General features: G+C 37.8%; 1 protein-coding gene across 1 annotated transcript; it reads right to left on the bottom strand.

The window, feature by feature from the left end:
• Positions 1-2,396: 2,396 nt before the first annotated feature.
• LOC136692103 (ketimine reductase mu-crystallin-like) lies at positions 2,397-9,997 on the bottom strand. Its single transcript, XM_066665209.1, has 8 exons — positions 9,789-9,997; positions 9,559-9,709; positions 6,421-6,483; positions 6,232-6,333; positions 5,725-5,908; positions 4,477-4,598; positions 3,991-4,075; positions 2,397-2,754 (listed from the first exon to the last, which is right to left on the bottom strand). The coding sequence occupies exons 1-8, from the start codon at positions 9,953-9,955 to the stop codon at positions 2,690-2,692; spliced, it is 939 nt and encodes a 312-aa protein (XP_066521306.1). The 5' UTR covers positions 9,956-9,997; the 3' UTR covers positions 2,397-2,689.
• Between the last annotated feature and the right edge of the window lie 1,994 nt (positions 9,998-11,991).

Raw genomic sequence — 11,991 nt, 5'->3', positions numbered from 1 at the left:
ACTTTTAAATGATAATTGTAGTTAGGGTGACTTGAAAAATTGTCAGCTTTTGTTGGCATTTGAGATAGCAACAAAATAATAATAATAACAATTGGTTTAAAAATGGCTACTGCACCAAGGTTTCTCTATTACGCAGTGGTTTGTGTAGCTTTTGGATATTATTGATTTAGAAAGACCCTCAGCCAAATTAAATAGAGCAAAGGCCTCCATACAGCAGATGTGGTAAGAGGCCGCTTCAGTGGTTAGAGACCTGTTGAATTTTTACTATTATTGCCTTTTTTTGTGATTCATATAAATTTGACTTTGCATATCTTACGTACAAGTTTATTTTGTACACTGCAGAAACTATGGAAATAAGGGTAGGGGGAAAAGTAAACTACATGATAATTTAAATAAAAAATTGTTGGTCTTGAAATTGCTTTTCTTTTTTTCCCCAATTAGCAAAGCAAGCAGTGAATAGCAAAATAAATAAATAAATAAATAGTTATTATCATTTATTATCACTTACAGTGAAGCTATGAGCAGGATTTTAAGTAAATATGCTGAAATGTACTTTGTTTTTAAATAACTTTAAAGAACGTTTTTTAAATCAGTGTGTATTGTAGCAAACACTGTTTCCAAAATATACAATTGTACTTCAGCTTACACTCAATTAACTTATATCTCAGCTTATATCTAAATTAAAAATAAAAACTGTGAAAAATAAACACGTTTTCCCAAAATAATCCCTTTATTTTTATTTGTCATGTAAAGGTTATGCACCCAAATTCATTCATAAAATAGAGCAATGAATATATTATTATTATTATTATCACATATAAATATTGAAACCTTGTATAAATTATTTTTAGTCTGTTGTTAAATTGTTAATAATTTTTGTCTGTATGTTACTGTCAATAAAAATGTAAAAAAAATAACGTCGTGTGGTATCATGGAGTCAGACCTGCCCAAACACCCTAATCATTCTTGTTGAGACCAAGCTTAATTTAAGAGATGACAAGGGCACAACTGAGAAGCTAAAGGAGAAGAAGTTCACTCAAAGCAAGGCCTTTTACCCAAAAGGCCTTGCTATGGCTAACTGAAAACTAAAAGGCCTAAAAGTCTCTTCTGCCCAGAATGTTTCCTCAGTTTAAAGAAACACTACATAATATATTTACCTTAAAATTACAGCTTCAAAGTTGCTGTGATGCTTCACAGACTAATAATAGGGAGAAAAGTTTCTATCATTGCTATCATGTGCTCAGCTTTGCAGAAACTTCACTATGTCACATTTAAAGGAGACTTGGAAATCCCCCATTATAATTGGTTTCAGTACAGTGCTGTAAAAAATAAATTACACGAGGAGAGGCACAGGAGCAAAAAACCCAAATCTTACCTAGTGTTCCTTGAAAGTTACCTGTTCTTGCTACTGAGGAGCTTGTTATGAAATAATAAGGTACAGGTCTTTTTAACCTAGACTTCTGATTATCATTTTGTACTTGGTCACACTCAAAGGAAACTAATGTTGTAAGCAGTATTTTGTAAAAATAAAAATACAGAATGTCTGCTTTCATTAACTGTGGAACAGAAAGTGATTTCAATGTTCTGGAGATTACACAGAGGAGCCGTATGTGTAAACGCGACCACACGCAACAGTTGTCGCGGACATTACCCGGGCTTTATCCTCCTCGTGCCCTGGAAAATACAATCATTCAAAGTTAGATTTTACTATTTGAACAGTATTGTACAGACTGTAGTTTGACCAACAAATAAAATGTATGTATCTTTTGTAAGTACATAAGATCTGAGCTAAGCCAAATAATGGCAGTGCTCAAGATTAAGGAATCCTAGATCACAAAATTAAATAGAGTTCATTGAATTGTGTAATTGGTGTACTAATAAAAACTGAACAGTAATTCTGCAAAAACAGTTCTTTTTACAAATAAATCACTTTGTACTTGTCACATCCTGGCCCTGTCCTGTCTGTTTTTCCCACCATGGCTTTGATTGTTGTTGTTCCTGTCTCCGCCTTAGTCCTGTCTCATTATTGTCTCCAAGTGTTCCTCGTTTGTCTTGTCCTAATATACCCGTGATTTGAGTGCTCCTTTGTCTGGTGTTGTGTGCGCTGATGTATGTTTCTCAGTCTTTTTGTTTACATGTGTCCAGCCCAGTTCATGGCTCTTCCCTGTCTGTCTTTGTTTAGTTCATAGTTTAGTCTTGTCTAGTTTCCCCTGTATTTACCCATGTTTGTTTTGTTTGTAGTTTGCTTCCGTCATGTTTAATAAATTCCTTGCGTTTACGTCCATCTCCTCATCCCTGCGCAGCCATGAGAGTACTTCAGCAATTAACAACTCATCTCAATTAAAAATAAAAACAGTGGAAGTATTCCTTTCAAATAATGATGCTGTATAAACGTCTCTTTATTTTTGTTTGTCATATAAATGTTACACACCCAAATTCATTCATAATCAATAAATCACTTTGTCTTGCAGAGTATAAAAACAATGTTGGACGTGTTTTACTGTAATTAATAGCAATTACATTGTATAAACCATTCATTTTAAACTTAACATTAAGTGATTAATTTTATCTGAAATACTGAAAACAATTTTTGAAAAGTTTTAAGATGATTATCACCTCATATTATATAGTTAATTTGTTAAAAATTATTTTACTTTATTTTTACTGAAAGCTGGTAAATGTTTGATCTTCACTGGTTACTCTTCCACTTGTCAAACACAAGTTTAGCAGAGACAGCGTCTTGTATTCCCATTCCTGTAATAAAAAAGGATCAAGTGTTAAATTGAACAGCATTCTGCAGTCATCTGTACCTTATAAGACACAAACAAAATGTAAATGGAAATTTCATCAATCTGTACATAATTAGATCAGAACTGTTCATAGAGGTGAGGACAGGACTTAATGATGCCTGAAAGCTTTGTGAAAAGCTCATTACAAAGTTATTTCATAAAAGTATGAACATGCTGCTTTATGCTTGAAACTATTTTACAGAAGCAAAAATTAACTACAAAAGTGGAGATAAATCAATTTAATTAAATGGATTAAATAACTGTAATCTCCCTGTGTCTGCGTGGGTTTCCTCTGGGTGACTGTCTGTGAGGAGTGTGGTGTGTTCTCCCTGTGTCTGCATGGGTTTCCTCTGGGTGACTGTCTGTGAGGAGTGTGGTGTGTTCTCCCTGTGTCTGCGTGGGTTTCCTCCTGGTGACTGTCTGTGAGGAGTGCGGTGTGTTCTCCCTGTGTCTGCGTGGGTTTCCTCCAGTGACTGTCTGTGAGAAGTGTGGTGTGTTCTCCCTGTGTCTGTGTGGGTATCCTCTGGGTGCTCCAGTTTCCTCCCGTGGTCCAAAACGTTGGTAGATCGATTGGCTCAAAGGTGTGTAGTGTGTTTGTGTGAATGTGTGTGTGTGTGTTGCCCTGTGAAGGACTGGCGCCCCCTCCAGGGTGTATTCCCACTTTGCGCGCAATGATTCCAGGTAGGCTCTGGACCCACCATGACCCTGAACCGGATAAGCGGTTACAGATAATGAATGAATGAATGAATTGAAGAAATAACATTCTTTATCTTGTTGCACTGGTCAAGGGGGGGTTGGGTAGTAGGCAGCAAGTTGAAATCAGGAAAAATAGGCAAGCTAAGAAGCTGGTTTAGCTTTCCAGGACTCATGGCCTCAGATGACTGAGGCATCGCCTGGAACTGAACAACATTTGGTGATAAAGACACTGTCTAAACTGCTGCACCAATCTGGAACCCAGATTGGACTTATCCTTTCTAATGTTCTAGTTTTAAATAGATTTCTTAAAACTCTTTGTGTCTAGGGGAAGCAACCAGGGCAAATATCAAGAATATCAAAGAGCAAACACTGCTTAGAAATTAGTAGCAGTCTGCTTCTTACCACAGGAATTCAGTCTGATTTTGGGAAATTGTCATTTTTCCAACTACTACAATTTGAATTGATTCCAATCTTGTATCTTATGAGTAAGGAAAAAAAACACTACCCAAAGACTTAAACACTGTTGTCTTCTCACGGTGAGCAGGGGAAGTTCCATTTATAACGTCTCCAATTTCAGCAAACACTTCAGCCTTAAGAAATAGAAAACAATGATGTATGAATATCTCTTGTAATGGATTCCATTAATAACATCTAAGGAAAGTATTAGTCAAAGTGTTAATGCAATGACACACACACAAAAAAACTTCAGATCAGAGAACAACTGATTAGATTTAGTCACTAAACTGTACCCCAGACAGAATAATGTCGCCTGAGGAGTTATAAATGTATATCACTGGTGACTGATTCCATTAATACACCATTGATTTGATGTAATGACAGCAAAGGTCCATGTTAAATGTTTCTAAACAATAATATGGATGATAAAGCAAAGGTTCTCTGTGATTGAAGGGTTTATTTCAAGAAAACCAGTCAAAATGTTAGTGTATCTGCACAAAAAAAAGATTAGATTAAATTAGTCACTAAACTGTACCCCAGACAGAATAATGTCGCCTGACTCCGCGGCAGCTCCCTCTCTGCTGTCAACGTATATCACAGCGTTTTTCATCAAAACATCATCCAGTTCCCTCCAGTCAGGTCTGCATGCCCCCACCGCTTCCATTACAAACACAACACTCTGTTACATATCCATTGAAGAGGTGTGGTTTCCTTAATTTTACATTAAATAAAATAAAACTTGTCACCACAGCAAAGAACAAGCATAAAAAGGTATTAACACAACTTTGGCCTGCAGTACAATCCAAGAGCTCCTGGAGCTTTGACTTGAATGAACTGGTTGCTGTTCCATTCTCTCATGTAGAGCCTACCCATTGCAGTCAACGTTTTTAATGCACCAGGGTGGATCAAACTCAATTAAAACACCAATTTTTTAAATAGGTTTTGGGAGGGTTGGTTTAAACTTTTAGAGGGAAACTGAATTTGTAAATTCCTGGAAAACCTGAGCCATAAACAAAAGAGCTTAAACATAGTAGCTTAATTGTAGCTGCTAATGCCCAGTTTGAGTGTACACTGTAGTTTGGAATGCAAATTTGTTGTAGGTGTACATCTATCTGGACACTTTAGGAAAGAAAAATACCTTTCTAATATCTTACTAGAACATGTGATGAAATAATAACCTCTCAACGCATGGTTTATGTGAAAGCATCAATTTATCAGTAAAGCATCAATAAGACTGGAGCTATAAAGCTAATATTGCTAACTTGTAATGGAAGCTCTGTACACAAATTAGTCTTATTCAAACCGCATGCAAAAAGCCTTGGTATATTAATACTAATAAGTTCGATTTTTACATGACTTGACCATTACAATTAAACAAATAATACATCTCATTCATTATCTGTAACCACTTATCCAAGTCAGGGTGGCGGTGGGTCCAGAGCCTACCTGGAATCAATGGGCGCAAGGCAGGAATACACCCTGGAGGGGGCGCCAGTCCTTCACAGGGCAACACAGACACACACACATTCACTCACATACCTACGGACACTTTGGAGTCGCCAATCCACCTACCAACGTGTGTCTTTGGACTGTGGGAGGAAACCGGAGCACCCGGAGGAAACCCACGCGGACAACACACCAACTCCTCACAGACAGTCACCCGGAGCGGGAATCGAACCCACAACCTCCAGGTTCCTGGAGCTGTGTGACACTATCTGCTGCGCCACCGTGCCGCCCCATAATACATCTCAGTCTATGCTAAATAGCTAAATAGGTCTCTTGCCTGCAACATGTGCTCCAGGCTTAACCCACTCCCCAAGTAGCACTGGTTCACTTGCGTTAGTTACAGTGATAATGACATCTGCTCCGTCAGCTGCTTCTTTAACAGAAGAACACACTGTGACAGGGCCCTGGACACTGGCTGCAAATCGCTTTGCCATTTCAAGTCTTCTGCTCCATACACGGACCTTTAAAAAATATATATTTTATTATAAAAAAGCACCACAGCCCTGTACTTGGACCAAAAAAAAAGAGCTAAAAATCTTAAAACCAAATACAATATTAAAATAATGTAATAAAATTATAGTGAAGAAAATGAACTTTCTAATGTTCAACCCTTAGTTTCTGATATTAAAAAAAAAAAAAGTATGATTGCAGAATTGTTTTCTGATTCCAAGCCTTAATATCACCCAGTTGTATCATGTGTACACAATCTATGTTGCTGGGATCACAATATGGACACAAGTATTTACTCTGTAGTTTCTTCTGACCTGTGCTTTTTTCTTCTTACCTCTTTAAATGAAAAGAGATGCATGAAGGCTTCATAATGGCTGAAAGCTTGTTGGCCTGAACCTAGAATGCACAGTATTTCTGACTTAGCCGGTCCCAACAGCTAATGGAAAGAAAAGAGGTGCTGATTTAATAATGCCTTATATATGTCATCATATATTTGAAGACAACAGAATGTTAAAGGACTAACTTTGGCAGATATGGCTGACACAGCTGCTGTCCGTTTGTTTGTGATCTCTAAACCCCCCATAATCTGTCAAGAGAAAAGTCAAGGGTAATAAAAAAATATATATATCATATATATGCAAACTCTATATACTGTACCTTTAAACTAAGTGAAATACTTTAAAGGAGATAAGGTTAGTACTCAGGATTTATGCCCCAATACAGCAAATTCAATGGCCAGTTTTTCATTCATTCATTGTCTGTAACCGCTTATCCAGTGCAGGGTCGCTGTGGGTCCAGAGCCTACCTGGAATACACCTTCGGTTCGCCAATCCACCTTTTGGACTTTGGGAGTAAACCGGAGCACCCGGAGGAAACCCATGCAGACACAGAGAGAACACACTACACTGCTCACAGACAGTCACTTGGAGCGGGACTGGAACCCACAACCTCCAGGTCCCTGGAGCTGTGTGACTGCGACACTACCTGCTGCGTCAAGTTTACCTGATTCAAATTTACTGCCAAAGCTTTGAGAAGAATCAATCAGGAAGCAACCAGAAACCCATTGTTCTCCAGTGCTTGTCATACAAGTGTTATAAAATGTTGATCAAAGGAAAATATGGACATCTAGGCGAAACCAAATTCTGTGACATTCGAGTTCTGTGACCCTGCAGGCGCTGCTTCATGTCATTGCATAGGGGTCACAATTTCTCACTGCTGCCGTCAGAATTTGGGAATTTGGGGAATGTTTATATGGAGATTCAGTGGGGTCATAAATTCTGACGGCAGCTGTCACAAATTGTGACCCCTATGCCAAGCCTATGAAATAGCACCCTCTAGAGTAACAAAACCCTGACTCTGAAAACTTACATATCTCTATTACATATTTTAACTAGTAAAAACTTTAGGGAGATCTTGAATTCGTATTTTTACTAGTCAGAATTCAATTATGAATATAAAAATATAATTGCAGATATCTCTAATTGGGGTTTTTACTAGTAAAAATATAATTACGGATATGAAAGTGTTGGGATAAGGGGTTTGACCCAGGGAACTGGGTTGTTGGGCCTTTACCCAACTGCTGAGTAAAAGCAACTCCATGGTTGGGTTACAACATCCCAAGTTGGGTTATATATATGTAAATTATAAATGTAATACTCTTGTTCTTGTAATCCCCCCCCCCCCCCCCCCACACACACACAAAAAAACAAACAAACTCAACTATAGAAATATAAATGACATTAATTTTATTTCCTTTAAAGTAGCTTACAACATTTATTAAAACAAGTGAAAATGTTTTCAATTGTTATATAACAACATTAAATATTAATAATAACAATAATATCCTCTACAAATATGCAAGTCTGCATATTTTAGTGCAGAATTATTGTTGTTAATCTACTAAATTTAACATGATGGAAGAAAAGAACTATTCCATTTAAAAGTTTAGCAGTCATTTTTACATGGAATGATCAATTAGCAAACAAAATATATTTCTGCACTTCAATTTGCAAAGTGTGACCATACCAGTTCAGTTTTTAAAACAATAATTTGGAGGAATTACATTTAGTAAGCTTTAAGGAGAGTTGGCTTTTCCAAAGCAGGCTGATTCACAGCAAGAAAATGCCTTTAGTTCACTGTGCCACGCTCCTGTACCAAGATAAGGAGCTTCTTCTGTTTCCTCATGGACCCAGACACTGCTTCAAGAAAAAAAAGATCAGAGATCAGAGAAATACTAATGGCAGTTGTGTTACGGCTACTGTGCAGTTAATCTCTATAAAGAATTAACTTCTGAAATTAGAAACTGATATGGCTAACGTTAGAGTTAGTTTATTATTTTACTCACCAGTTTACACCAGAGAAAGCAGTTCAATCTTTTTCCGCAGCTGATGGATAAGCACAGGGAGTGTGAAGCTGCTGCAGTGTCTTCAGTCCAGTGATATCCTAAAGAGCAAATAATAATTAGGGGATGATTTTAAAAATATATATGTATAACATTTTTCAAGCTGTGAACTCTACTCTCAAAATGTATCAGCTATTTATAATAAATAGATACATGTAACATTATATAAATTGTAATTATTTATTAATATAATAGTTTGTCTTCTTTGTTACAAAAACTTGTGCACTGGTTTGGGCTCCGTTTCTCTCGCTCGTGCGCACAGTGGCTGAATATCAAATCGCTCACTTCTCCCCTAGTCCCCTGCGGTTTTGAAACACACATTACTCGCTCAAACTGTGTAGCCTATAATATTTCGGTTTGGGACTCAAACACATGCTCATACAGCACATTATTGATATAAACTGCACTGTTTGCGTGTAAACCCCAACATTTCTGCTCTGAAACAGTGCACTTCGGAGGGAACATAGAGTGAATTGGAACGCGCCCGCTGTCTGTCGACCGTGAGGTAACGGCTTCGACATAGTCGAACAAAGTGCTTTAAACACTTTAAATAAACACGACTTTCCAGAGAAACGTTATATGTATTTTTAGCTCTATAAATGCTTTTGTTTACTCCCCTCGCCCTAATTATTTCAGTTAAAACCTTGGTTTTGTTAGCGAGCTAGCACTTAAACTGTAATTTAGCTAATGGTTCGGCTACGTCACAGCGCCAAGACAAACCCAAAAGTAGTGTTTTTAGTCGAACATACCTCAATAAACGATAATTTATGACAGTTGCTCAGAAGCACTCACCTTAAATTTGTTACACAGCCGCTCTGTCTGTTGTCCTCCGGTGCTCACAGTCAAATTGAGAAACAGAGCGGGGGAATCACGACCAGATCCAATGCTGGGTTGAACACACAGTAATCCAGCATCTGGGCCACTTTAACCCAAACACGAGTTTATATATATTCAGAGATAAATAAATAACCCAACAAAACTATCCAACTCACTCAACCCAGCAGTTAGGTAGAAGAAACAACCTAACATTTTAGAGTGTAGTAAATACTACATTAGAGTGATCTTGAATTAAAGTTCTTACTAGTAAAAATGGAGTTAGGAATTGTACCGCTGGCGTCATTTTAAGATACGGCTTGCCATATGCCCCAGACTGTCAACAACACTCCCTGCTCGAGGAGAGGAGCCATACATTACCTATCCTAAGAATACGATTGTCTAAGCAATTTTACAGTTTAAAAATAATATATGTTTACAACTCACCGCAGTGACACTGCCATATTCAGGATCAAAGAGCAACACAGTAGCTTGAATTGAAGGTAAATTTGACCCTGGCTCCCGTCTGTAGCAAGCCAACATCTTTGTACACAAAATGCCTTCTAATGGCATGTATGCAGGCATCATCCCCAAAAATCTGTGCAGGATGAGAAATTGATTAATGGTCAGGCTAACGAGGTTATAGTAATTTAAAACATAGTAAGTAGTTTACATACCCATTGTGGTCTTGTACAGGCATCAAAGACCTCACAGGCTGAACAAGCTGTGAACTGTCGCGGAGAGAAAACTTTCCTAAAGCCACTTCTAACCGAGGGATCAAGTCTTCATAGCGGAGAAGACGTGAAACCACATCTTCACTGAGAAACACGGGCTGTCCAGCCATTGTCTGCTGGCGAAACTCTCAAAAACTGACCTTTCTTTTATAAAAAGCATGACCCAGTGGGTATCATTTTTATATTACACCCTAGTCCCTCCTACATGGCACATGTGACTTATGGAGGTTTGGAATATTTTCTATACCAGAGCACTGTAAGTATATACCATAGGGTGTTGTGTAAACAGCTGAGTCCCTGACCCACATAGCCGACTTTTTATAGGACATAACACCATTGCTTTTTAAAACAATGATTTCTTCAAAGACATATGTACACTTTAATACTTGTTAAACGTAAACGTAAAAAATCACAGAACTTAATGGTCTAAATGATGCAGTTTTGTTTTATTTGTTTTATTTGTTTTAGTTTTGTTTGTTTTACACATTTTTAAGACTCTTTATTAAAATCATAAGCATCTGTTACAGTCCAACTATTCATTCATTCATTATCTGTAACCGCTTATTCAGTTCAGGGTCACTGTGGGTCCAGAGCCTACCTGGAATCATTGGGCGCAAGGTGGGAATACACCCTGGAGGGGGCGCCAGTTATTCACAGGGCAACACACACACTCACACATTCACTCACACCTACAGTCACTTTTGAGTCACCAGTCCACCTACCAACGTGTATTTTTTGGACTGTGGGAGGAAACCCACGCGGACACAGGGAGAACACACCACACTCCTCACAGTCACCCGGAGGAAACCCATGCAGACACAGGGAGAACACACCACACTCCTCACAGACAGTCACTCGGAGCGAGACTCGAACCCACAACCTCCAGGTCCCTGGAGCTGTGTGACTGCGCCAGCCCACCAGTCCAACTATATTAATTGATATTATGATTTAGTATGTGGCACGGTGGCTCAGCAGGTAGTGTCGCAGTCACACAGCTCCAGGGACCTGGAGGTTGTGGGTTTGATTCCTGCTCCGGGTGACAGTTGGTGTGTTCTCCCCGTATCTGCGTGAGTTTCCTCCCACAGTCCAAAAACACACGTTGGTAGGTGGATTGGCTACTCAAAAGTGACCGTGAGTGTGTGTGTTGCCCTGTGAAGGACTGGCACTCCAGGGTGTATTCCCGCCTTGCGCCCAATGATTCCAGGTTGGCTCTGGACCCACTGTGACCGTGAACTGGATAAGCGCTTACAGATAATGGATGGATTTAGTATTTGTTTTACTATTATAAATGACCTGGATGCAAATACAAATAGCAGTATTAATGTATATAAAAAACATTGAAAAGATTTCTAAAAATATAAATGAACTCATTCATGTTTTCAGGTGTATACCCTGGACAGAGTGCTAGTCACTCACAAGAAAAAAAAAATATAAAATGCTTGCCAGCTATGCGTAGTTCATTTTATAAATAGACATGTATATAAAACAGGTTATGAACATATAAAACTGAATTACCTCCCCAGCTAGCAAGGAACATTCCCACAACTTGCTAACCTTTCCTAAAGGTTCCAATAAAGCAGTTTTAAAATGTTTAAGTTAATATTTAAGAAATGTTTTCATTATGTTTGTCATTTCAAATAATGTTCCTATAATGTTGAATGTTAACTAAGACAAAATGTTTTTTTTTTCTGCAACATTTAGAGAATGTTTTGAAGATGTTATCAGGGCCACAGATTATGTTACCTGATAATAAAGGAAGAATATTCTCTCAACAGCATTTGTAAAATGTATTATGAATATACATTTATCATAAAATGTTCCTGTAATGTGATAACAACGGTAGAACATTTGGCCTACAAGATTCTAAGGATGTTCTAAGGTAACAAACTACACAATGTTCTTTAATAAAACGTTCACACAATGTTATTAAGCGAAAGGAAAAACTTTCTCAACGCAACACTCAAAAGGTTTTATGGACGTTATTGGGGCCTGTGGCAACATCGTTTTTTATAAAACATTCCCATAACACAATATTTCAGAAATTTTTTTCAGTTTCAAAATACTTTGGGGATGTGGTAACATCTGAGTTATACTAGAAAACAATATTAGGAATACATTCAGAATACAGAAATTAAGCATATTCACA

The sequence above is a fragment of the Hoplias malabaricus genome, chromosome 3, assembly GCF_029633855.1.
Source record: "Hoplias malabaricus isolate fHopMal1 chromosome 3, fHopMal1.hap1, whole genome shotgun sequence".
NCBI classification, from domain to species: domain Eukaryota; kingdom Metazoa; phylum Chordata; class Actinopteri; order Characiformes; family Erythrinidae; genus Hoplias; species Hoplias malabaricus.
This window is presented reverse-complemented; position numbering and strand designations above follow the sequence as displayed.